Source organism: Lethenteron reissneri, chromosome 56 (genome assembly GCF_015708825.2).
Source record: "Lethenteron reissneri isolate LAM-NWPU_2019-01 chromosome 56, ASM1570882v1, whole genome shotgun sequence".
Taxonomy (NCBI): domain Eukaryota; kingdom Metazoa; phylum Chordata; class Hyperoartia; order Petromyzontiformes; family Petromyzontidae; genus Lethenteron; species Lethenteron reissneri.
In genome coordinates this window covers 4,456,567-4,482,726 of record NC_083834.1, presented here as the reverse complement: position 1 = coordinate 4,482,726, position 26,160 = coordinate 4,456,567, and the positions used below count along the sequence as shown (strand labels likewise).

Here is a 26,160-nt window from a genome sequence, read left to right as displayed (position 1 = left end):
CGGTGGCTAGGAGATGTTAACTACCTCGCCTGGTCTACAGGAGGTCGTGGGTTCGATCCCGACCCTGATGCCTGCTGCTGTATATTTAGAGTTTGCGTGTCTCTCATCATCATCACGGTGGCTAGGAGATGTTAACTACCTCACCTGGTATACAGGAGGTCGTGGGTTCCATCCCGACCCTGACGCCTGCTGCTGTATATTTGGAGTTTGCGTGTCTCTCTCCCCGTGGTCACGTGGATGTTTTCTGAGTCCTCTGGGTTTGGCCCCCTCCACATTTACAATCAACATCACGCGTTTAGATGATTTGGCTGCTATACATTTACACGCGGTAAGTCACTTGATTTGGCAATCATTTGCGAGAGCCAGGTCGCTTCTGAAAATAAGCAAATAGCTCAGTGGGGCCTTCTCTGGTACAAAATATAAAATATGATAATTGTTTTTTTTTTACCCTTCTATCTGGCAACAAAACTGACACCTTTTTTACAAGGAGCCATGTTTGCATAGACCACAATACCTGCAGTCATAATGCAAAAAATAACATAACTTTGATAATGTATGCACTGTCCTTGAAGTTGATTGGGTTGGACCAGATGTGAGACTAGGCTCTAAGGAAAGCTGTCTCGGGTGTGGACCAATCAACTTCAAGGACAGTGCATACATTACCAGAGTTATGTTTTTTGTTTGTATTATGACTGCAGGTATTGTGGTCTATGCAAACATGACTCCTTGTAAAAAAGGTGTCAGTTTTGTTGCCAGATAGAAGGGTAAAAAAACAATTATCATTTTTTACTGGCAAATGAGGTTCCAATGGTGAAAATATAAAATAGTTTAGATTTTTTTAAGTTATCTGTTTACCCTTCCTATACTTTGCACACCTATCGTGTTTGTGTAACTGTGTTTGTTGTGACGTTCTTACTCCGTGCCCCTACTGGACACTTTGAAAAAGAGCTTTATTGCTCATCGGATTCCTCCTGCAGTATAAATACAACTCGTGAAATCGTGACAGAATCGGCTCACAAGGGATTCAAGTCGCCGGGAATCAAACCACTTAGTGGCGAATGGCGGGTGTTGTTGTTGAGTGGTGAGTTGGATAGTGGGTTTACTCTCCAACACTCCGTTGTGCTGTACTAGTGTAATATGAGGATGCACCCGGGGGTAACTGGGCGATGGTGATTGGCTCTGCCGGCCTCAGCCCGCAGCCAATGAGACGTCGAGCCAGGGGCGTAGCCCTGGGGCTGTATAGCAACATCTAGAAGCTTCCAGGGGAGAGGCTTATGATTGGCTGCGTGGCATCACGTGAGCCAGGTGATATCATGGGTGGAGAGGTTCGAGGAGAGACCACGTCTGTGCTTCCGGCATGCCAGCGGCCACGTGGCAGGCCGGAGGCTTGTCTCCCGAACGCCGTTAGCCAGCGGTGTGAGGGAGCGAGGGAAGCGATTGAACGCCACGCTCGGGTAACGGGAGTAATGGAAATAGGAACCCAGCGATGTGAGAGAGCTGTGTAACGAAGAACAAATAAAGACAAGATACGAAAATACGATATCGTCCGGAGTGGGTTTATTACACTAGTAACGAATTGGCATGTTTTGTTTACGCGACAAACCTTACTAATTGGCTGTGTAGGGTTGTGGCGGGATTAACGACATTCATATTTACGTGATCTATCCCAAAAAAAAACTCTTATGGATCATTGAACACGTAGGCATTCACGAAATTGAGAGAAATAAAAAAGAAATGTAACCGTTCGGATAGCTACAGACTGTTTTGAAGCGAATCATCAAATAATACATTGTTAAGATGCATGCCTATAAAGGTCACCATACTTCAACAGGGATTATCGTTGCTATGGCTATTTTAGTACAAACAATTCACAGGAAGTACAAGAACAATGGGCTTGCATAGTGCGCATGCATAATGTACATTGATTACCATAAAAATAACCCACTGGCAATGGATACCCATAGTCATTTATATGCATTCATTAATCCCCCCCCACCCCCACTTCGCGCTAGAAAAAACGCACAAGTGATGTCATCACACCAATCCCTCTATATAAGGAACGAAACAGGAGGACTTCACAAATCTGGCTGTCGCCTGATGAAGCTCGTTATAATTACTGGCGAAACGTCGTACTCAGATTGTAAATGTAAATGTTGTGGCTTGGCTCTCCAAGACACCGCTGTGTTGTACGAGTGTAGTGACTTAATTCAGAGACGCTGAGAGTTGGAGGCACTTATTTTATTCAACGAGCACCCTCTTCTGTCACCCGCTTATACACAACTTTTACGTGGGTTGCTCGCCTATACACAACACTAGCCGTCAAACACTGACGGCGCTGAACCGAGACAAATAAACTTCCATTGTGCAGCGCAATATCGAGTGAAGTTAATGAGACGACAGCGACGATGGAATGATCTTTACCGGCACAACGGGGATCCCACTCCATACGACAGCCCCAAGCTCTCGTGCAGGGCCCTCTTTTATGCTCCCAGCGTGACCTCGGTCCGCCCAGGTCACGCCCCTTCTCTAGAACCTACCAGCGGGTTCCTGGGCTTCCCCCATGTGTAACCTTTCCCCCAGATATCCCCTGTGGTGTATCACGTGGCCTACTGACGTCAGGGCTGCTGTAAGCCACAGATCCCCTTCCCCGCCAGCAGCCAGCGCTATGCTGCTACATTACTTATTCTATGCCACTACATGAGTAACGAATTGGCATGTTCTGTTTACGTGACAAACCTTATTAATTGGCTGTGTTGGGTGGTGGCGGGTTTAACGACACATTTATACATTTACGTGATCTAACCCAAACCCCCCCCCCCCCCCCCTGGATTATGGATAATATCCGTGGTCAAAGCCCTATTAACTTTCAACCCAAACGGTTTACCCCGTATTCTTGTACAGGCAAATTGAGTTTCCAAGTTCATACGACGTACAGCCGTTTCAATACGGGCAACAAGATGTGTTTTTGATGGGACTATAGGATGAACGTTGAGATGTGTAAGGGCACATGGTGACCAAAAATGTGGTTATTAAAAAGTCTATTTAATTAAGTAGAACGTGTTGTCTATATTTATTTAAAATTGCGCATTTTGATGTGACGTCACATTTCTGAAACCCCCCCCCCCTCGTCACACATCGTCACAAATGTCTGACCCCCCCCCCCCCAGGTGCGTGACATCATTTATGGACGGCCCATATGGTCAAACGCACAGCCCGATGCAGGCGTCACTGCTGACACCGCAAGGAGCGGTGGTCATCGCCTTACGTGTTGTGTTCAAGTTGGTTGTTACGTGTGAATAAAGTGTTGCCTCCAAGTTGAGTGTGCGCCTCAATCCAACCCATGACACTACCAAGCAAAGCCCACCGACATATTGACTTATTACTGGTAGGAACCACCTGGTTTCACCAGCCCACAGGGGATTATTGTGTCCGTCCGTCCGTCGTGCATACAAAAATGGGAGGGGTGGGGCTGGGTGGAGAGGGGAGGGTGGGGAGGGGCCGGGTGGGGAGGGTGGGGAGGAGCTGAGTGGGGAGGGCTGGGTGGGGAGGGTGGGGCTGGGTGGGGGGTGGGAGGGGTGGGGCTGGGTGGGGTGGTGAAGGGCTGGTCACCCCGTGGTGCCCTTATAAAACTCAACGTTTAACCTACTCACGCCGGCTTGTGCCCGCCCTCACAGTCGGGCATATTTGCGGAATACACCACGCCGCCGTTGACCCTGGCCATTGACCGAGCAACCCAACGTTCCTACCAGCTCCCTCCGCAGGAATGTGTTTTTCACAAGCAGCCTGGCTACCACAAATGATAGCTCAAAAAAATTAACCCGTAAAAACAAAGTTTTTCACTAGGAATCCTTTATATGCATGGCGGCTAGAGTCCTCTCGTCCTTGAGATGGCTGCCACCTATGGGTCAGATGATTGTCTGCCACCATTAAGCAATTGGTAATTAAATATTTTAAAAAATTTCCCTAAACAGTGTAAAATTTAGGAATTTTTTTTCACGAAAATTAATTGTCACGCACAACGAGTCTGTGTGCAAAATGTCAGCTCGATTGGATCACGGGAAGTGGGTTAAAAAACGACCGAAAGATTTGCACGGTCGCAAGCAAGCAAGCACGCAAGCACGCAAGCAAGTGAACTTAATATAAAGGATTTAAAAAGTGGCCCGTCATTTGGACATTTATAGCAACAGACATGCATTGTAGACAGTAGACACGCATTGTAGACAGTAGACACGCGTTGTAGACGATATCCACGCATTGCCTTTGAAACTACAGCGCCTCCTCCATTCAGCGGTGGGCCCTTGCAGGTGCTGCGCCTTCAACCCGCAGCAAATAAATAAATAAATAACCGGCGCCCGAGCGCTCGGCAGTCGCTTAGACCGGCGATTACGATTCGCTCGTTTATATTCCGTAGTGCGCATAAGGGTGTCGAGGGCGAGCGATTGGACGCCGCGGCACCACGTGACGACCCGGAGACGCGCGTCCCATTGGTTGAAAGTAGCGTGGAGGGCTGCGTGCGGACTGGGATTTGTAAAGCGTCCGCCCACTCCGCCCACAGCCGGCACACCTGGACACGTGTTACAGGTGACGAGTGGACACGTGGACAGCACGCAGACACAGAGACACCACGCAGACACAGAGACACAGGGACACACAGAGACACAGGGACACCACGCAGAGACACAGAAAGACACAGAGACACGGGGACACCACGCAGAGACACAGAGACACAGAGACACCACATACACACAGAGACACAAGGACACAGAGACACAGAGACACAGAGACACCACATAGACACAGAGACACACAGAGACACAGGGACACCACGCAGAGACACAGAGACACCACAGAGACACAGGGACACACAGAGAGACACACACAGAGAGACATACACAGAGAGACACAGAGAGGCATACACACAGAGACACAGGGACAGCACGCAGAGACACAGAGACACACAGACACACAGAGAGACATACACACAGAGACACAGAGACACCACGCAGAGACACAGAGAGACATACACACAGAGACACAGGGACACCACAGAGAGACACAGACACACACAGAGAGACACAGAGAGACATACACACAGAGACACAGGGACACCACGCAGATACACAGAGACACACAGAGAGACATACACACAGAGACACAGGGACACCACAGAGACACAGAGACACACAGAGAGACACAGAGACACAGGGACACACAGAGAGACACACACACACAGAGAGACATACACACAGAGACACAGAGAGACACAGAGAGGCATACACACAGAGACACAGGAACACACAGAGAGACACACACACAGAGAGACATACACACAGAGACACAGAGAGACATACACACAGAGACACAGGGACATCACGCAGAGACACAGAGACACACAGAGAGACATACACACAGAGACACAGGGCCACCACGCAGAGACACAGAGACACACAGAGAGACATACACACAGAGACACAGGGACACCTCGCAGAGACACAGAGAGACATACACACAGAGACACAGGGACACCACGCAGAGACACAGAGACACACAGAGACATACACACAGAGACACAGGGACACCACGCAGAGACACAGACACAGAGAGACATACACACAGAGACACAGGGACACCACGCAGAGACACAGAGACATACACACAGAGACACAGGGACACCACGCAGAGACACAGAGAGACATACACACAGAGACACACACACAGAGACACAGGGACACCACAGAGAGACACAGAGACACACAGAGAGACACAGAGACACAGGGACACACAGAGAGACATACACACAGAGACACAGGGACACCACGCAGAGACACAGAGACACACAGAGAGACATACACACAGAGACACAGGGACAGCACGCAGAGACACAGAGACACACAGACAGACATACACACAGAGACACAGGGACACCACGCAGAGAGACAGAGACACACAGAGAAACATACACACAGAGACACAGGGACACCACGCAGAGACACAGAGACACACAGAGAGACACACACACAGAGACACAGGGACACCACGCAGAGACACAGAGACACACAGAGAGACATACACACAGAGACACAGGGACACCACGCAGAGACACAGAGACACACAGAGACACACAGAGAGACACAGGGACACCACGCAGAGACACAGAGACACACAGAGAGACATACACACAGAGACACAGGGACACCACGCAGAGACACAGAGACACACAGAGAGACATACACACAGAGACACAGGGACACCACGCAGAGACACAGAGACACACAAAGAGACATACACACAGAGACACACAGAGAGACATACACACAGAGACACAGGGACACCACGCAGAGACACAGAGACACGGGGACAGCACGCAGACACACAGAGACACAGACACCACAGACCAAGAGACACCACAGACCCTGAGACACCACAGACACAGAGACACGGAGACACCACACAGACACACAGATACACCACAGAGACACCATAGAGACACCACAGAGACACGCAGACACAGACACACCACAGAGATACCACAGAGACACAGACAGAGACACAGACACAGAGAGACACAGAGACACACAGAGACAGAGAGACACAGATACACGGGGACAGCACGCAGAGATACAGACACAGAGAGACACACAGAGATACACACTGAGAGACACCACAGACACACAGAGACACCACAGACACAGAGACACCACAGACACAGAGAGACATCACAGAGACACAGACACACACAGAGACACATAGACACCACAGAGACACCACAGAGACATGGACATGGAGACACCACGGAAACACAGCGACACCACAGAGACACAGAGACACAGAGACAGACATATAGACACATAGACATATATACACCACAGAGACACAGAGACACCACAGAGACATGGACATGGAGACACCACAGAGACACAGACACCACAGAGACACAGAGACACAGAGACAGACATATAGACACATAGACATATATACACCACAGAGACATAGAGACACCACAGAGACATGGACATGGAAACACCACAGAGACACAGACACAGAGACACAGACACCACAGAGACACATACACAGGAACACCACATAGACACAGAGACACCACAGAGACACATCGACACAGAGACAGACATATAGACACATAGACATATATACACCACAGAGACACATCGACACAGAGACAGACATATAGACACATAGACATATATACACCACAGAGACATAGAGACACCACAGAGACACAGAGACACCACAGAGACACATCGACACAGAGACAGACATATAGACACATATACATATATACACCACAGAGACACATCGACACAGAGACAGACATATAGACACATAGACATATATACACCACAGAGACATAGAGACACCACAGAGACACAGAGACACCACAGAGACACAGACACAGGAACACCACATAGACACAGAGATACAGAGACACCACAGAGACACATCGACACAGAGACAGACATATAGACACATAGACATAGATACACCACAGAGACATAGACATAGAGACACCACAGAGACACAGAGACATAGATACACCACAAAGATGGAGAGACCACATGGACACCATAGACAGAGACACAGAGACACCACATATACAACAGGGAGATACCACAGAGACATCACGGACGCACATAGACACACACATCGGGACACCACAGGGCAAGGTTGTAGCCATGAAGTCAACATATGGAGGGGGGGACCAAATCTTCCAGGGGCCTGGGGGTCCCAACCCAGAAAAATATCTACATTTGAAAACTCATCTCCTGCCTAAAATATTTAAACATTCACTAACGCATGGGATGGACTTTTGTTATTTACAATAATGTCTAAGAGTGTATTGTATTACATTGCTCTGTTTTTATTTATTTTTTTACCATTTCTTGTTTCATTGTATGTAATGGCAGAGATTAGGGATTCATAAAGTACAACCATAACCACAATCATATTAACAGAAATCTATGCATTGATTTGTATGAAGAAAAGTCCAGATATTGTGGCCAAGGTTTAGCACAAATTGTTCTTTTTATTTACATAGCACAGCAATACATTTTTATAGCAAAATATTGTGGGGGGGGGGGGGGCATGTGTCCCCCCCCAATATATATAATTACGGCCTTGCCACAGCGACATCATAGAAGCACATATACACAGACATAAAGACACCACAGAGACACCACAGAGACATAGACACACCACAGATACACAGAGACACCACAGAAGCACATAGACACAGACATAAAGACACCACAGAGACACCACAGAGACATAGACACACCACAGATACACAGAGACACCACAGAAGCACATAGACACAGACATAAAGACACCACAGAGACACCACAGAGACATAGACACACCACAGATGCACAGAGACACCACAGAAGCACATAGACACAGACATAAAGACACCACAGAGACACCACAGAGACAGACACCTCACAGATACACAGAGACACCACAGATGCACATAGACACAGACATAAAGACACCACAGAGACACCACAGAGACATAGACACACCACAGATACACAGAGACACCACAGATGCACATATACACAGACACCACAGAGACATACGTAGAGACAAAATTATAATTATTATATTACAACAAGCATAATGATCATTATACTAATTATATTAATGATGATTATCATTGCATGGCGTTCACTCATTCGCCCCCATTCATTCGATGCATCGTCATTCGCTGTCATCAGTGTCACTTTAACCGATGTGACGAATCATCACATATTTGCTTCCTCTCGTTTCTTTCATTCGCCTCCACTCCACCACCGCCGTCACATTCGCATGTAGAAGCGACGTTCGTTCTGTCTAAAAAATTAACCCGTAAAAACTAAGTTTTTCACTCTAAATCCTTTATATGCGTGGCGGCTAGAGTCCTCTCGTCCTCTGGCTTGAGATGGCTGCCACCTATGGGTCAGATGATTGCCTGCCAGCATTAAGCAATTGGTAATTAAATATTGAAATTTTTTTCCCTAAACGGTGTAAAACTTTGGAAAAAAATTTTCACGAAAATTAATTGTCACGCACAACGAGTCTGTGTGGAAAATGTCAGCTCGATTGGATCACGGGAAGTGGGTTAAAAAACGACCGAAAGATTTGCACGGTCGTGAGCAAGCAAGCAAGCGAACTTAATATAACGGATCTAAAAAGCGCCTTGGTTCAGGCGTCGTCGTGAATTATTTTAACATGAGAACAGAACAACGCTGCGCTGATGCGGTGCCGACATCTGATTTGCTTATTGTGTTGCGACTTTATTCCAGTAAAGGGCACTGCTTAGCTCAGCGGTGCTTAAACCTTTACTGCAACCTTGCTCCCCCATTTGGCTGTCAACCGTTAATGTATAATGGAAATGTATAATGTTAATGTATAATGTTAATGTATAATATTAATGTATAATGTTAATAACAACGTAGGTTCCATTTAAAGCTTTCGTGATTGCAGGGATTAATCTTCTTGGTTCTTTAAATATACGCTGCCAAGCTTGGTGGTGTTCATTCAGACGCTGTCTTTCCGACAGACCTGTTTGTTCTTCACCTGAGGACGGCTGCTTGCGTTGTGGCCGAAACGTCGTGAGAATTGTATTTTATTATGTTTTATTTTTATTATTTTATGATTTCCCTTCTACGTGACTTTACCGAAAGAATCAAGAAGACGTTCATCCTTACTGATGTTGCTCATTGGTGTCTCGGTGTTTTTGACGATTGCAGCAATTTACGATTTTGCTACGTCTGCAGCGATGTGTACCAAACCCTTCAGGGCTACATCAGCATGGACAATTATATCAGCCACCGTGTTTAGGGGTAACTGCAAAGTTCAACCCTTGAGCCAAAATCGATTTCAGGCGGTCGGAAATTGGACTGTTACTCAGATTAATAACAACCTTGTCAACGTCTAACTTTGTAACGTGTTGACCTGGCACCGACCTTGACGTGGCGGCGGCTCTCAGATCTTACGTTAACATGCTAATTTCTCACATTAACAACATGCTAATTTCTCACATTAACATCATGCTAATTTCTCACATTAACATGCTAACTTCTCACATTAACATGCTAATTTCTCACATTAACATCATGCTAATTTCTCACATTAACATGCTAATTTCTTACATTAACATCATGTAATTTCTCACATTAACGTCATGATAATTTCTCACATTAACATACTAATTTCTCACATTAACATCATGTAATTTCTCACATTAACGTCACGCTAATTTCTCACATTAACATCATGCTAATTTCTCACATTAACATCATGATAATTTCTCACATTAACATCATGCTAATTTCTCACATTAACGTCACGCTAATTTCTCACATTAACGTCATGCTAATTTCTCACATTAACATCATGCTAATTTCTCACATTAACGTCACGCTAATTTCTCACATTAACATCATGCTAATTTCTCACATTAACATCATGCTAATTTCTCACATTAACATCGTGCTAATTTCTCACATTAACATCATGCTAATTTCTCACATTAACATCATGATAATTTCTCACATTAACATCATGATAATTTCTCACATTAACATGCTATTTTCTCACATTTAACATCATGCTAATGTCTCACATTAACATCATGCAAATTTCTCACATTAACAACATGCTAATTTCTCTCATTAACATCATACTCATTTCTCACATTAACATCATGCTAATGTATCACATTAACATGCTAATTTCTCACATTAGCATGCTATTTTCCCACATTAACACGCTAATTTCTCACATCATGCTAATTTCTCACATTAGCATGCTAATTTCTCACATTATCATGCAAATTTCTCACATTAACATGCTAATTTCTCACATTAACATGCTAATTTCTCACATTAACATGCTAATTTCTGCGATCGTCGTTTTTTGTTTATTTTATTTGTATTAATTCGAACCTATCTACGTGACTTCACCGAAAGACCCAAAGAATATGAATTCCTGCAGTCACGAAAGCTTTAAGTCAAGATTTATATACTCCATACTACACACTGCACCACACTACTATACACTACTCTATACACTACACTACTATACACTAGACACTACTATACACTACACTACTATACACTAGACACTACTATACACTACACTACTATACACTAGACACTACTATACACTACGCTATACACTACACTATGCACTACACATACACTACACTATACACTACACTATACACTAGACACTACTATACACTACACTACTAAAAACAATCTGTCCATGTCTCGCAACCGCCAGGGGCTTGCGTGCACCACAGGTTAAGAAGAATAAGAAGAGCCACCCGCGTAGGCAAAGCACCCTCTCGTTAGCGACTCTTGGGAAAGAACCCGAACCGTGTCGCTGCTGCTGCTGCTGCCGCTGCTACCGCTGTTGCTGCTGCTGCTCCTGCTGCTGTCGCTGCTGCTGCTGCTGCCGCTGCTACCGCTGCTACCGCTGCTGCCGCTGCTGCTCCTGCTGCTGTCGCTGCTGCTGCTGCTACCGCTGCTACCGCTGCTGCTGCTGCTGCTCCTGCTGCTGCTGCTGCCGTTGCTGCCGCTGCTGCCGCTGCTGCTGCTGCTACCGCTGCTGCTGCTGCCGCTGCTCCTGCTGCTGCTGCTGCTGCTGCTGCTCCTGCTGCTGCTGCTACCGCTGCTGCTGCTGCTCCTGCTGCTGCTGCTGCTGCTGCCGCTGCTCCTGCTGCTGCTGCTACCGCTGCTGCTGCTGCTCCTGCTGCTGCTGCTGCTGCTGCCGCTGCTCCTGCTGCTGCTGCTACCGCTGCTGCTGCTGCTGCTGCTCCTGCTGCTGCTGCTGCTGTCGCTGCTGCTGCTGCTACCGCTGCTGCTGCTGCCGCTGCTGCTGCTGCCGCTGCTGCCGCCGCTGCTACCGCTGCTGCCGCTGCTGCCGCTGCTGCTCCTGCTGCCGCTGCTGCCGCTGCTGCCGCTGCTGCCGCTGCTGTCGCTGCTGCCGCTGCTGTCGCTGCTGCTGCTGCTACCGCTGCTGCTGCTGCCGCTGCTCCTGCTGCTGCTGCTACCGCTGCTGCTGCTGCTGCTGTCGCTGCTGCTGCTGCTACCGCTGCTGCTGCTGCTGTCGCTGCTGCTGCTGCTACCGCTGCTACTGCTGCCGCTGCTGCTGCTGCCGCTGCTGCTGCCGCTGCTACCGCTGCCACTGCTACCGCTGCTGCTGCTGCTGTCGCTGCTGCCGCTGCCTTGCTGCGCCGTCCTTCCTGCGATTGTCGCTCCGCCGTTGACGGATTTCCGTTGCCGCGGCAGACAGGAACGTGACGTTGAGGAGCCTCGTGCTGTGCCACAGCGTCGCCTGGAACGCCACCACACGGAGCCGGAGATCTCACCAAAACCCAGCCGATCGCACCACGCGGAGCCGGAGATGTCACCGGCACCCGGCTAAGGAGACCACGTGAAGACGGAGATCTCACCAGAACTCAGCTGACGCATCACGCGGAGCCGGAGATCTCACCAGAACCCAGCCCACGGCTTAGCGACCAACGCGGCACACCTTCCGTTGAGCCGCAGTTGGCTCCGTACGGCGCGAAAGACAGAGGTTCAACTCTACGCGCGTTAACATCGCAGCTCGCCACAAGCCAAGGAAGCTGCCACAGCTGTCCACGGCTGTCCACGGCTGTCCACGGCTGTCAACAGGCCTTGCCGCCCCCACGCTCGCGCCCCCAAAGAAACTTTCAAGACGTCTCCTGCCCCCCGTTAAACCTCGACCGCGGCTGGCGAGTGCGAGCGAGTTGCCGTGCGGGCGAGCGGGCGAGTCGATTTGTGAACATTTTGTGAGCGGGTGAATGGGTCGGGCGAGCGAGCGACTGAGGAAGTTAGCGAGTGCGTGAGCAGGTGAGTGAGCGACCAAGTGGGAGTTCACGAGCGAGCAAATCGAGAGAGTGCGTGAGAGAGCATGCGAATGAATGAGTTGTCGACTGAGCGAACGAGCGAGTGTGTATGAGAGTGAGCAAGTGAGCGAGTGAGCAATCGAGCGAGTGTGTGAGTGTGCGAGCGAACAAACGACTGAGCGAGCGAGCGAGGAGCTCCATCACCACCGGTGAGGTCTTGCGTCCCGGCGGGAACCGTGGTTGTTCGCGATGCCGCGCCGTGCCGCGTGGGCCGGGCTGCAGCTGCTGCTGCTGGTGGCGGCCGTGCCGCTGCAGACGCTCATCGTGCAGTGGAGCGGCAACAACGCCTTCCAGAGGCTGCACGCCATGCGCTGGTAACGCACCATGCACCACGCAACACGCACCACTCACCACGCATGCACCATGCACACAGCACTCACCATGCACACAGCACTCACCACGCACCACTCACCACGCATGCACCATGCACACAGCATTCACCATGCACACAGCACTCACCATGTACACAGCACTCACCACGCACCACTCACCACGCATGCACCATGCACACAGCACTCACCATGCACCACGCACCACTCACCACGCACCACTCACCACACACTCACCATGCACACAGCACTCGCCATTCACCACGCACCACTCACCACGCATGCACCATGTACACAGCACTCACCATGCACACAGCACTCACCACGCATGCACCATGCACACAGCACTCACCATGCACACAGCACTCACCATGCACACAGCACTCACCATGCACACAGCACTCACCACGTACCACTCACCACGCATGCACCATGCACACAGCACTCGCCATTCACCACGCACCACTCACCACGCATGCACCATGTACACAGCACTCACCATGCACACAGCACTCACCACGCATGCACCATGCACACAGCACTCACCATGCACACAGCACTCACCATGCACACAGCACTCACCATTCACCACGCACCACTCACCACACACTCACCATGCACACAGCACTCGCCATTCACCACGCACCACTCACCACGCATGCACCATGCACACAGCACTCGCCACGCATGTCGCACGCACCATGCACGCAACACGCACGCAACACGAACGCATGTAACACGCATGCCGCACGCAGTACGCGCGACCCACGACCCCCCTGCCCCGAAACACACGGGCACCACTCAACTCAAACTAAAGACAGTCCCCGAGTTACGATGGGGTCCGACTTACGACATTTCGATCTTACGATGGCGACAGCGATACGAGGAATTTGTAATATATTTAAATTTCGCGCGGCAGGCAAACGCAGCAGCGTACGAGGTGCGATGCTGTACGTTGGGACGCTGCCGGGATGTTACGCATCTGCCGTCTTTCTATTAAATCGCAGTTCATAGAGGTAGGCTAAGAATTTACCTTGTTTTTTTTTTACTTGACATTTGACTGTGCAATACAGTATTGTAATTAATAAATACACACAGTATATAGTTTATACAGTACGGTACTGTTAATTGCTCTGTTTTGCTAAATTATCACCATTCTTTAAGGCTCCTGGGTAGGCGAGGCCATCTTCGACTTACGATATTTTTGACTTACGATGGGGTCGTCGTAACGCATCTCCATCGTAAGTCGAGGACTACCTACATGGTGTAGTGAGAGTCGTAAGTCGGGGACTACCTACATGGTGTAGTGAGAGTCGTAAGTCGGGGACTATCTACATGGTGTAGTGAGAGTCGTAAGTCGGGGACTACCTACATGGTGTAGTGAGAGTCGTAAGTCGGGGACTATCTGTACATGGGGGTGTAGTGAGAGTCGTAAGTCGAGGACTATCTGTACATGGTTGTGTAGTGAGGGTCGTAAGTCGAGGACTACATGTACATGTTGGTGTACTGAGAGTCGTAAGTCGAGGACTATCTGTACACGGTGTAGTGAGAGTCGTAAGTCGAGGACTACCTGTACATGGTGGTGTAGTGGGAGTCGTAAGTCGAGGACTACCTGTACATGGCAGTGTAGTGTTAGTCGTAAGTCGGGGACTAGCTGTACATGTTGGTGTAGTGAGAGTCGTAAGTCGAGGACTATCTGTACACGGTGTAGTGAGAGTCGTAAGTCGAGGACTACCTGTACATGGTGGTGTAGTGGGAGTCGTAAGTCGAGGACTACCTGTACATGGCGGTGTAGTGTTAGTCGTAAGTCGGGGACTAGCTGTACATGGTGGTGTACTGAGAGTCGTAAGTCGAGGACTATCTGTACACGGTGTAGTGAGAGTCGTAAGTCGAGGACTACCTGTACATGGTGGTGTAGTGGGAGTCGTAAGTCGAGGACTACCTGTACATGGCGGTGTAGTGTTAGTCGTAAGTCGGGGACTAGCTGTACATGGTGGTGTACTGAGAGTCGTAAGTCGAGGACTATCTGTACACGGTGTAGTGAGAGTCGTAAGTCAAGGACTACCTGTACATGGTGGTGTAGTGGGAGTCGTAAGTCAAGGACTACCTGTACATGGCGGTGTAGTGATAGTCGTAAGTCGGGGACTAGCTGTACATGTTGGTGTAGTGAGAGTCGTAAGTCGGGGACTAGCTGTACATGGCGGTGTAGTGAGAGTCGTAAGTCGGGGACTAGCTGTACATGGCGGTGTAGTGAGAGTCGTAAGTCGGGGACTAGCTGTATGGTGGTGTTGTGAGAGTCGTAAGTCGGGGACTACATGTGTATGATGTAGTGAGAGTCGTAAGTCGAGGACTACCTACATGGCGTAGTGAGAGTCGTAAGTCGGGGACTGGCTGTATATGGTGATGTAGTGAGAGTCGTAAGTCGAGGACTGTCTGTACTTTTTATTTCACCGGCTGTAAGGCCCTACTTAGCTGTGTGGCTCTTTTTTCAGAAGTGACCTGGTGATCACAAACGATTGCTCAACAAAGTGGGCTCATCGTCATCACCATCGTCGCGTGGACATTTTTAGGAACAGTCAAATAATACAAACGTTGATTCTAAAATGTGAAGGGGAAAAAATCGGAGGACCCGGGGAGAGAGACACGCAAACTCCCCGTACACAAAGCAGGTGTCAGGGTCGGGATGGTACCCACGACCTCCTGTGTACCAGGCGAGGTAGTTAACATCTCCTAGCCACCGTGATGATGATGAGAGAGAGACACGCAAACTCCAAATATACAGCAGCAGGCGTCAGGGTCGTGATCGAACCCACGACCTCCTGTATACCAGGCGAGGTAGTTAACATCTAGCCACCGTGATGATGATGATGAGAGAGAGAGAGACACGCAAACTTCACATACACAAAGCAGGCGTCAGGGTCGGGATGGAACCCACGACCTCCTGCGTACCAGGCGGGGCTCTTGACGCTTTCGCCAAATCCTCCGTGTCCTCCGGCGTGGCGCGTAGCAGTGACGGGCAACTTCGGTCGGAATTGATAAACGGTGCCAACTCGCTAAACGCACGGTAGCCCACTCGCAAGGTAGTCCACTCGCACGCCGTACCCGTTGCGGTGTGTAAAACGTGAGCGGCATCGGTGGCGGTGGTGCAGCAGCACGGCGCCGGCCGTGGTGCCGGCCGCTCGCCCTCGGTGCGCCGTCGTGCCGGCCTCGGCGGGCGCTCGACCACCCCAAGAGAATTCTCACGCGGCGGCGGTGGTGAGGGTCTTTGCGTTGTCGCCTCGCCAGGCTCACGGAGGAGTTGGGGGGGCTGCAGCAGCGACTGCTGAGACCGGTGCCGTGGCTGTCGTGGGCACGCGGCTTGGTGCGGCACGCGCGGTGAGAGCCGCCACCCCCCCCACCGCCACGCGCACACACACAGCCCCAGTGTTGATGACGCCGACGATTGTGATGGCGCCGGTGGTGCCGGTGGTGTTGACGGTGGTGATGATGGTGGTGATGATGGTGGTGATGATGGTGGTGATGATGGTGGTGTTGACGGTGGTGATGATGGTGGTGATGATGGTGGTGATGATGGTGGTGATGATGGTGGTGTTGACGGTGGTGGTGATGGTGGTGTTGACGGTGGTGATGATGGTGGTGATGATGGTGGTGATGATGGTGGTGATTATGGTGGTGATGATGGTGGTGATGATGGTGGTGTTGACGGTGGTGATGACGGTGGTGATGATGGTGGTGATTATGGTGGTGATGATGGTGGTGATGATGGTGGTGTTGATGGTGGTGATGATGGTGGTGTTGATGGTGGTGATGATGGTGGTGTTGATGGTGGTGTTGATGGTGGTGTTGATGGTGGTGATGGTGGTGGTGGTGATGGTGGTGGTGGTGATGGTGGTGGTGATGGTGGTGGTGATGGTGGTGTTGATGGTGGTGGTGATGGTGGTGGTGATGGTGGTGATGATGGTGGTGATGATGGTGGTGCCGGTGGTGTTGACGGTGGTGATGATGGTGGTGTTGATGGTGGTGATGGTGGTGGCAGCACGGCGCTGGGTGAGGAGGAAGAGGAGGATGCGATGGGGGAGTGCGCTGCCTTGGAAGTTCTTCGGCTGGAGGAGATAGACGGACACTTTGCCAGTAAAACGCATGCGCACACGCACGCACACACGCACACGTTTATGCACGCATGCACACACGTGTGCACACATACGCATACGCACGTGTACGCACGCACACACACGTGCCTATGAGTGTGCACGCACTCGCGCGCGCACACACCTGCATACAAAGCAATGAACCCCCGTGTAGCCTTAACAGACTGTAGGGGCAAGTGCTGTTAGCGAGTAGCAGCTATGAAGGCCGGAATGATGTACGAGAGGGTGGGTGGCCAGCACCACGCCCGACCGCCTTTGTCTCCCCTGTGGCGATGTTTACACACCGCACCGGGTACTCATTTGAGGCCGAGTCGACCTAGGGGAGGCCCAGGACCGGTTCAGATAATCGTCACTGGGTGTTGGCCGTGAGCGGAAATCGAACTCGGGTCGCCGGGTTCGTAGCACAGCGTAGCGCTAACCGCTACACCACCGCTCCCCACGAACGAACACACGCGCACACACACACGTGTCCCCTTCCGTTTCTCATCTCCACGCTTCTCCGCATGTCTTTGCATGTCTCCGCGTGCGTGTGCGTGACGCTGAGTGCATCTCCATGTGTCTCCGCGTGTCTCCGCGTGCGTGCGTGTGTGTGCGTGTGTGTGCGTGACCCTCCGTGCCCCCCAGCCTCGGTGTCGGTGCGCTCCCCGCGCCCCCCCCGCGTCTCGTTCCGCGTGGGCCAGGTGGTCCGGCACCGGCACGCCGGCTTCACCGGCGTCATCATTGGCTGGGACGCGCGCACACACGCACCCCACGACTGGATGCAGCGCTCACACCGCGGGGTCAGTCACGCACACGCACACATACACACACTCACACACATACACACACTCACACACATACACACACAGACACACTCACAACAACAACAACAACAACCGCCATTCGCCACTAAGTGGCGGTGACGTCACCACGATGCTTGTGCCAGGCCAAGTGCACCTTGAGGCCACGTGAAGTGTCGAAAGCCCGCTGGCAGGAGGTCACGGGGCAGACCCAGGTGCCACGGGTCGACTGACCGAGATGACCGAGATGACTGGCTGATGCACCACCTGTGCCCCCTACTGTGCCAACTTGCTGTGCTTTAACCACCCGGCGCTCCGCTCGTTGTTGTGAGCGTCGCTCCTCCGCCCTCCGTTGTTGTTGGAGGGCGACTGCCTCCAACTGCCCAGTAGCGTCCTTCACGAGCCTCCTCCACTGAGGCCGATCTTGACACCGCTGGTACAAGTCATCGGCAAGTCCACTCAGCTCCACGTCCTCCTGTACCACATCACTCCATCTCTTCTCCAGCCCGTGCCGCGCCCGTCTAGCCCCCTCGATCCGGCCGAACAAAAGCTGTTTAGGCATGCGGTGGCTGGGCATGCGGGCTACATGACCCAGCCAACGCAGCCTTGCCTGCCGGAGGAGCTCACTGATGGGACTTTGCCCAGATCTTTCAAGGATTTGTGAGCTCCTCACACAATCCAGCCTGGTTAAACCCAGGATGGATCGTAGGCAGGCCAGCCTAAATGTTTCCAACCGGCGAAGATGCTCCACCAGGGGGGTCCACGTCTCGCAAGCGTAGAGAAGGGAGGGAATGACCGTGGCCGAGAAGACCTGAAGCTTCGTGCGGAGCGACAGACCAGGTAGCTTCCACACAGCGTTACGCAACCGATGAAAAGATATTGCCGCTCGACTGATTCGGAGTGAGACCTCTGCTGATAGACTGGAGCCGGTCATAAGCACACTGCCCAGGTATGGGAAACTCTCCACTCTCTCCACAACTGCCCCATCACCAATTGGGAGTTGTGGGGGTGGAGTGTCCGATGGTACAAAATACCCAGGCAGGTGCTTAGTTTTGGTGGGGCTGATGGTAAGGCCCCACCTCTTAGTGGCACGCTCCAGTCTCAGCAGCAGCGTCTTCAACTCCTCTTCTGAAAGAGCAGCTATTACCAAATCATCGGCATACATAACATGGTTGACCAATAGGGAGCCATCCCTTGATCGCACCCGGGCGTCGATCAGCCTCCCATTATATCTGTACCAAATGGAAATTCCCCCGGTACAGCTATTGAAGGCTTCACGAGCTACGCGGTCAAAATAGATGTTAAATAATGTGGGAGCCAGAGGACATCCCTGTCGCACCCCAAGGTGTACAGGGAAAGGCTCCGACTCCTGGCCACGTAGTTTTACCCGGGCCCGCTCACCATCATGAAGGTCCTTAATGATCGTGAGCAGAGGGTCAGGGACTCCGAAAGCACGAAGAACAACCCAGAGCCCAGTCCTACTGATGGTATCATAGGCCTTGACCAGGTCAATAAAGCAGAGATGTAGGTCTTTTTGGAATTCCCTACACCTCTGCTGTAGCAGACGGACAGAAAATATGGCATCTGTGCAGGACCGCCCTTTCCTGAAACCGCATTGGGGCTCCGCAAGCCTCTCCTCAGCGTGCCTAGCAAGGCGATGTTGAATAATCCTTGCCAGGACCTTACCCGGCACACTGAGGAGTGAGATGCCCCTGTAGTTGTTACAGTCGGTACGGTCCCCCTTCTTAAAGAGGGGGACCACCAGGGCATCCTTCCAGTCCTGCGGAACCCGTCCAGTGGTCCAGACTGTTGTTATGATGTCATATAGGGCAGTCTGTGCACAAACGCCACCCTCCCTCAGCATTTCGCTTGGGAGATCATCTCTGCCCGATGCCTTCCCTGGTCTCAGACTCCGGATCGCCCTCAGTACTTCCTCAACAGCTGGCACCTCAGCCAGCCACTCACAGGGGGTGACCTCTTCCAATATTTGAGGCACCGCAGCCTCAGCAGGGTTATCACCACTTTGTGCCATGATGTTTTCCTGGCTGAGAGAATTTCCCTCCCCCAGGACCTCACAGAAATGCTCAGCAAATCTGCAAACCTGTTCCTCGGGGTCGGAGATTGGATCACCGTTTTTTCCTCTAATGATGGTAATAGGTGTGGCGCTGCAGGTTACTTTTTTGATGGAGTTAAATAGTGATTTGTGATCACGGGCCACTGAGGCAGACTCCATCTCCTCAGCAACCCGCGACCACCACCCATCCTTACAGCGCCTTACGGCTCTCCGAACTTCTGAGCGAAGGCTGCGGTAAACCTCCTCATTCTCTGCCGTGGGATGCTGTAGGCGATGAGAGTGGGCCTGACGCTTTTTCTCAATTAACCTGAACACCTCCTCTGTCAGCCAGGGTTTCTGGGGAGGTCTGGACCGCGTACCCAAAGCAGCCATTGCAGCTGCATGAGTCACAGTCTTAAACCTCGCCCATTTACCCTCGACATCAGGTGGAGTGGGGGACGATGCCAACCCCAGCTGCAAGCGATGATGAAATTCTCGCTTGCAACTTTCATCAGCTAACTGAGACCAGGCCACTTTTGGTTGGAATGGGATCCTGGGTGTACACCCACCACCGGAGTGGAAGAAAGGCAGGCGCATCTTACAGATGACTAGTCGATGGTCAGAGGACAGATCAGCTCCACGGTAGGTCCTGGTGTCAAGGACATGGGTTCGCATCCGCTGGTCCGTCACTATGTAGTCCAGCAGATGTTCTTGCTTGGACCCGGCATGTATCCATGATGTTGTGTGGATGCGCCGATGCCGGAAGAGCATGTTGGTAATTACAAGCCCATGGGCTGCACAAAAATCTAGCAGCCTCCTACCGTTATTATTGAGCTGATCTGGCCCATGCCTTCCAATCACTCCAGACCAGGTACCAGCATCATGACCAACTCGGGCATTGAAGTCACCCAACAAGATGACTCTGTCCCGAGTGGCCACTTTAGCCAGCACCTGTGACAGGAGGTCATAGAAAGAGTCTGACTCATCGGCTTTGCCTGCATCCCTCCACGGATGTTCGTCTTCGGTGGGGGCATAAGTAACCACGACCACCACTCCTCGCCTCTGGTTGATGGGAAGGCGAGCCCAAAGTATCCTGGGGCTTACAGCTTCCCACACCTCACCGCCACGCTCCCACGCCCCCTTCATTCTTTTGTTCAGAAGAAGAGCCACACCCTGTTGTTTGGCAGTCTCCTGCCCCGAGTAGAGGACTGTCCACCCCTCATGGTGGCAGGAGCCAGAACCGGTCCACCGGACCTCCTGAATGCCACAGAGATCCAGGCGGTACCGGTCCATCTCCCGACAGAGGAGTGGCAGCCTCTCCTCCGCAGTGAGCGTTCGAACATTCCACGTGGCCATCCGCAATGGTTTTTTGTTGTTTCTGGAGGAGCCCCGAGGGTGAAGATTCAATCTCCTGGCTCCGCCAAATGGGGTTTGGCCAGGAGACATCATAAAAGCCTGACCCCCCGGGGCCTCCGGCACAAGCTTATTTGTTACAGGTTTATGTTTAATTCGTGGTTTAGTGGTGGTTAATTGAAGGTGGAGGGGTTACCAGCCCCTCACACCCGTCCAGAGCCCCCGTTTAGCCACTGTGGTGGTCATAGACGCCATGAGGGGAGAGGCCAATGGGCATTGGCCCTCCCCCCACAGCACTGCCCACGACAGTGTTGCCCGTCCGGCACCGCGAGGAGGTAGGAGGTTGATAATTGGTTCTTTACCCTTCTATCTGGCAACAAAACTGACACCTTTTTGCAAGGAGTCATGTTTGCATAGACCGCAATACCTGCAGTCATAAATACAAACAAAAGACATAACTCTGATAATGTGCACTGTCCTTGACAGTCCTTGACAGTGCACATTATCAGAGTTATGTCTTTTGTTTGTATTTATGACTGCAGGTATTGCGGTCTATGCAAACATGACTCCTTGCAAAAAGGTGTCAGTTTTGTTGCCAGATAGAAGGGTAAAGAACCAATTATCATATTTTTACTGGCAAATGAGGTCCCCATAGAGGTAGGAGGTTGTTTTGCCGGACTTATACATACACACATACACACACATACATACACACACATACATACACACACATACATACACATACATACACACACTCACATACACACACATACATACACACACATACACACACATACATACACACATACACACACATACATACACACACATACACACACACACATACACACACACACATACACACATACACACACACACATACACACACACACACGCACCCCACGGCTGGATGCAGCGCTCACACCGTGGGGTCAGTCACGCACACACACACACATATATACAAACATATACATATACACAGATACACACAGATACACACACAGATACACACACAGATACACACACATACACACACACATACATACACATACACACACACGTACACACAGATACACACACACACAGATACACACACGGATACACACACACAGATACACACACACACACCGAGATACGCATACACACACGGATACACACACACGGATACACACACACGGATACACACATACATACACACATACATACACACATACATACACGCATACATACACACACATACACACACATACACACACATACATACACACACACATACACACACGTAGATACGCATACACACACAGATACACACACACAGATACACACACACAGATACAAAAGATCCCCCGCATAGCCTGAACAGACTGTTGGGGCAAGTGCTGTTAGCGAGCACCTGTGAAGGCCGGAACGGCACACGAGAGGGTGGGTGGGTGGCCCGCACCACGCCCGACCGCCTTTGTCTCCCCAGGGGCGATGATTTTACACACCGCACCAGGTACGCATTTCAGGCTGAGTCGACCTAGGAGAGGTCCAGGACCGGTTCAGATAATCGTCACTGGTTTTGGTCGTGAGCGGGAATTTAACTCTGGCGGCTGGGTTCGTAGCGCAGCACGCTAACCGCTACACTACCGCTCCCCACGCAGATACACAGTTACACACACACACGTGGTTTACACACACACGCAGATACATAGACAAAGATCCCCCGTATAGCCTTAACAGACTGTAGGGGCATGTGCTGTTAGTGAGCACCTATGAAGGCCGGAACGGTACACGAGGGGGTGGGTGGCCAGCACCACGCCCGGCCGCCTTTGTCTCCCCAGTGGCGATGTTTACACACCGTACCAGGTACTCATTTGAGGCCGAGTCGACCTTGGGGAGGCCCAGGACCGGTTCAGATAATTGTCACTGGTGTTGGCCGTGAGCGGGAATCGAACCCGGGTCACCGGGTTCGTAGCGCAGCGTAGCGCTAACCACTACACCACCGCTCCCCACACACGCAGATACACAGTTACACACACACACACGTGGTGACACATACACACAGATACACACGCAGACACACGGTTACACACACACGTGGTGACACACACACGTGGTGACACACACACACATGTACACACGCACGCAGTGAGTGGCGCGTGCCGCCCCCCCGTGTGTGCGTGAGTAGAAGGCGAGTCTCCGCGAGGCCCCCCACTACCGCGTGCTCGTGTCGGGGAGGAACGCCGTCACCTACGTGCCGCAGGACGACATCGCCGTCCTCAACGGGGTGCAGGTGAGCGCCACGGCGTCACCACCACGGCGTCACCACCACCACGTCACCACGACGACGTCACCACCACGACGTCAACACGACGTCGCCACCACGACGTCACCAGGACGACGTCACCACCACGACGTCACCAGGACGACGTCACCACCACGACGTCACCACCACGACGTCACCACCGCGACGTCACCACCACGACGTCACCACCACGACGTCACCATCACGTCACCACCACGACGTCACCACCACGACGTCACCATCACGTCACCACCACGACGTCACCACCACGACGTCACCATCACGTCACCACCACGACGTCACCACCACGACGTCACCACGACGTCACCACCACGACGTCACCATCACGTCACCACCACGACGTCACCACCACGACGTCACCATCACGTCACCACCACGACGTCACCACCACGACGTCACCATCACGTCACCACCACGACGTCACCACCACGACGTCACCATCACGTCACCACCACGACGTCACCACGACGTCACCACCACGACGACGTCACCACGACGTCACATGACGTCACCACGACGTCACCTGCGTGACCCAGCGGGGCCAACGAGCGGGCGCCTCCTTCCGTTATGATGGGGGGGGGGGCGGCCCAATTGTGGGCCGGCGTCCCATTCGCCGTTTGGCGCTTCCGGCGTCTCTCCCCACGCCCCCCACACCCCCCCCACCCCCCGCACCCCCCCCCACCCCCCGCACCCCCCACACCCCCAACTCCCCACACTCCCCCCCCACGCCCCCCCACTACCCACCCACTCCCCCCACACCCCCCGCACCGCCGTGCGTGGCGTCAGGTCACCCACGAGGAGCTGGCCGTCTACTTCCGGGCGTTCGACGGCGCGCAGTACGTCGCGAGGCCCTGGCTGCGCGAGCTCTACCCCCACGACTGATGGCGGCGGTGACGACGACCGAGACGACGGCGGTGACACCAAACACCGTTGCCGTGGCGCGGTGAACCTGCAGCGGACCGGAGTTGCGTGCAGACACATGGGATTTGTCCGTCGTGCTGGATAGATGTTAACTACCTCGCCCGGTATGCAGGTGGTCGTGGGTTCCATCCCGACCCCGACTCCTGCTGTATATTTTGAGTTTGCGTCTCTCTCTCTCTCACCGTGGTGGCCTGGATTTGTTTTCTCCGGGTGCTGTGCTCCGGTTATTCTCTCCGCATTTAGAATCGACCGACGTCACGCGTTGTAGAGCTTTGGGCTGTCAGTTCCCAACGTGACGACGACGATGACGAAGCCGCCAACTTCTTTGAGCCATCATTTGTGGTGGCCAGGTCGCTTTGCGAACAAGAGCCTTACAGTGGCGTGCGCTCTCCACACGCGAGGTGGGGGGGGTCACGACGCTGGCGGATGCAGAAATAATACCGGTGCGGAAAAATGGGGTTCACGTTCCTGGTACGAGTGAACATTGGGGTGGGAATAATGGGAAATGTTTAATAGCAATGGATTCCAATAAATAATACATTGTAAAGAACGACGTGGTTTGTGTTTTTTTACATTTCATTCGATGGCCAGGTCGCTTCTGTTAAAAGGATCTTAGACGGCTCAAGCGAGTCCTCGCCTGTCCAAACGACCCAAACAAGCATACAAACAGAAATGCGCCACCACCACCGCCACCACCACCACCGCCATCGCCACAGCCACCACTGCCACCACCGCCACCACCGCCACCGCCACCGTCACCACCGCACCCCCCGTGCAGCCTGTAACAGAGACTTGGGGCAAAGTGCTGCTGGCAAGTAGTTTGCGGCGCCTACGAAGGCCGGCACAGCACACGACGGGGGTGGGTGATCAGCACGACGCCCGGCCGCCTTTGTCTCCCTACGAGTGGCGATGTTTACACACACTGCACCAGGTACTCATTTGAGGCTGAGTCGACCTAGGGGAAGCCCAGGACCGGTTCAGATAATCGTCACCGGTGTTGGCCGTGAGCGGGAATCGAACTCGGGTCGCCGGGTTCGTAGCGCGGCGTAGCGCTAACCATTGCACCACCGCTCACGCGCACACAACAACACCACGCACGCACTCGTATTAGCTGTTTGTGAGCTGCTGCAGTGTAGCGGTGGTTGAACAGTGTGGTGTTGGTTTTCAAACAGTGTGGTGGTGGTGGTTGAACAGTGCGGTGGTGGTTCTGGTGGTGGTTTTCAAACACCGTGTGGTGGTGGTGGTTGAACAGTGCGGTGGTGTTTACACTGAGACCTCTTTTACCAGTGGCAAAATATAGTAGGGTTTTAGTGACGTTTTACCCTTTTAAACTGG

The 26,160-nt window shown here is 52.0% G+C and overlaps 1 protein-coding gene across 2 annotated transcripts; it reads left to right on the top strand.

Annotated features, from left to right (window-relative positions):
- Positions 1–4,452: 4,452 nt before the first annotated feature.
- On the top strand, positions 4,453–25,375 carry LOC133356990 (F-box only protein 21-like). 2 transcript variants are annotated; one of them, XM_061574733.1, is made up of 7 exons: positions 4,453–4,581; positions 12,294–13,248; positions 16,549–16,638; positions 17,300–17,394; positions 18,036–18,190; positions 23,767–23,871; positions 24,691–25,375. In XM_061574733.1, the coding sequence occupies exons 2-7, from the start codon at positions 13,124–13,126 to the stop codon at positions 24,784–24,786; spliced, it is 666 nt and encodes a 221-aa protein (XP_061430717.1). In that variant the 5' UTR covers positions 4,453–4,581; positions 12,294–13,123; the 3' UTR covers positions 24,787–25,375. The 2 variants fall into 2 exon arrangements, with proteins under 2 accessions (XP_061430717.1, XP_061430718.1); XM_061574734.1 differs by having other exon boundaries at positions 4,563–4,581; positions 12,298–13,248.
- The last annotated feature ends 785 nt before the right edge of the window (positions 25,376–26,160 follow it).

What these genes read in the sequence shown, in the direction of transcription:
- LOC133356990 (XM_061574733.1), top strand. Translation starts at nt 13,124, where the DNA reads ATGCCGCGCCGTGCCGCGTGGGCCGGGCTGCAGCTGCTGCTGCTGGTG. An exon ending in AGGCTGCACGCCATGCGCTG is followed by an intron (nt 13,249 to 16,548) that starts GTAACGCACCAT and finishes TCGCCTCGCCAG; the next exon opens with GCTCACGGAGGAGTTGGGGG. An exon ending in GGCTTGGTGCGGCACGCGCG is followed by an intron (nt 16,639 to 17,299) that starts GTGAGAGCCGCC and finishes TGGTGGTGGCAG; the next exon opens with CACGGCGCTGGGTGAGGAGG.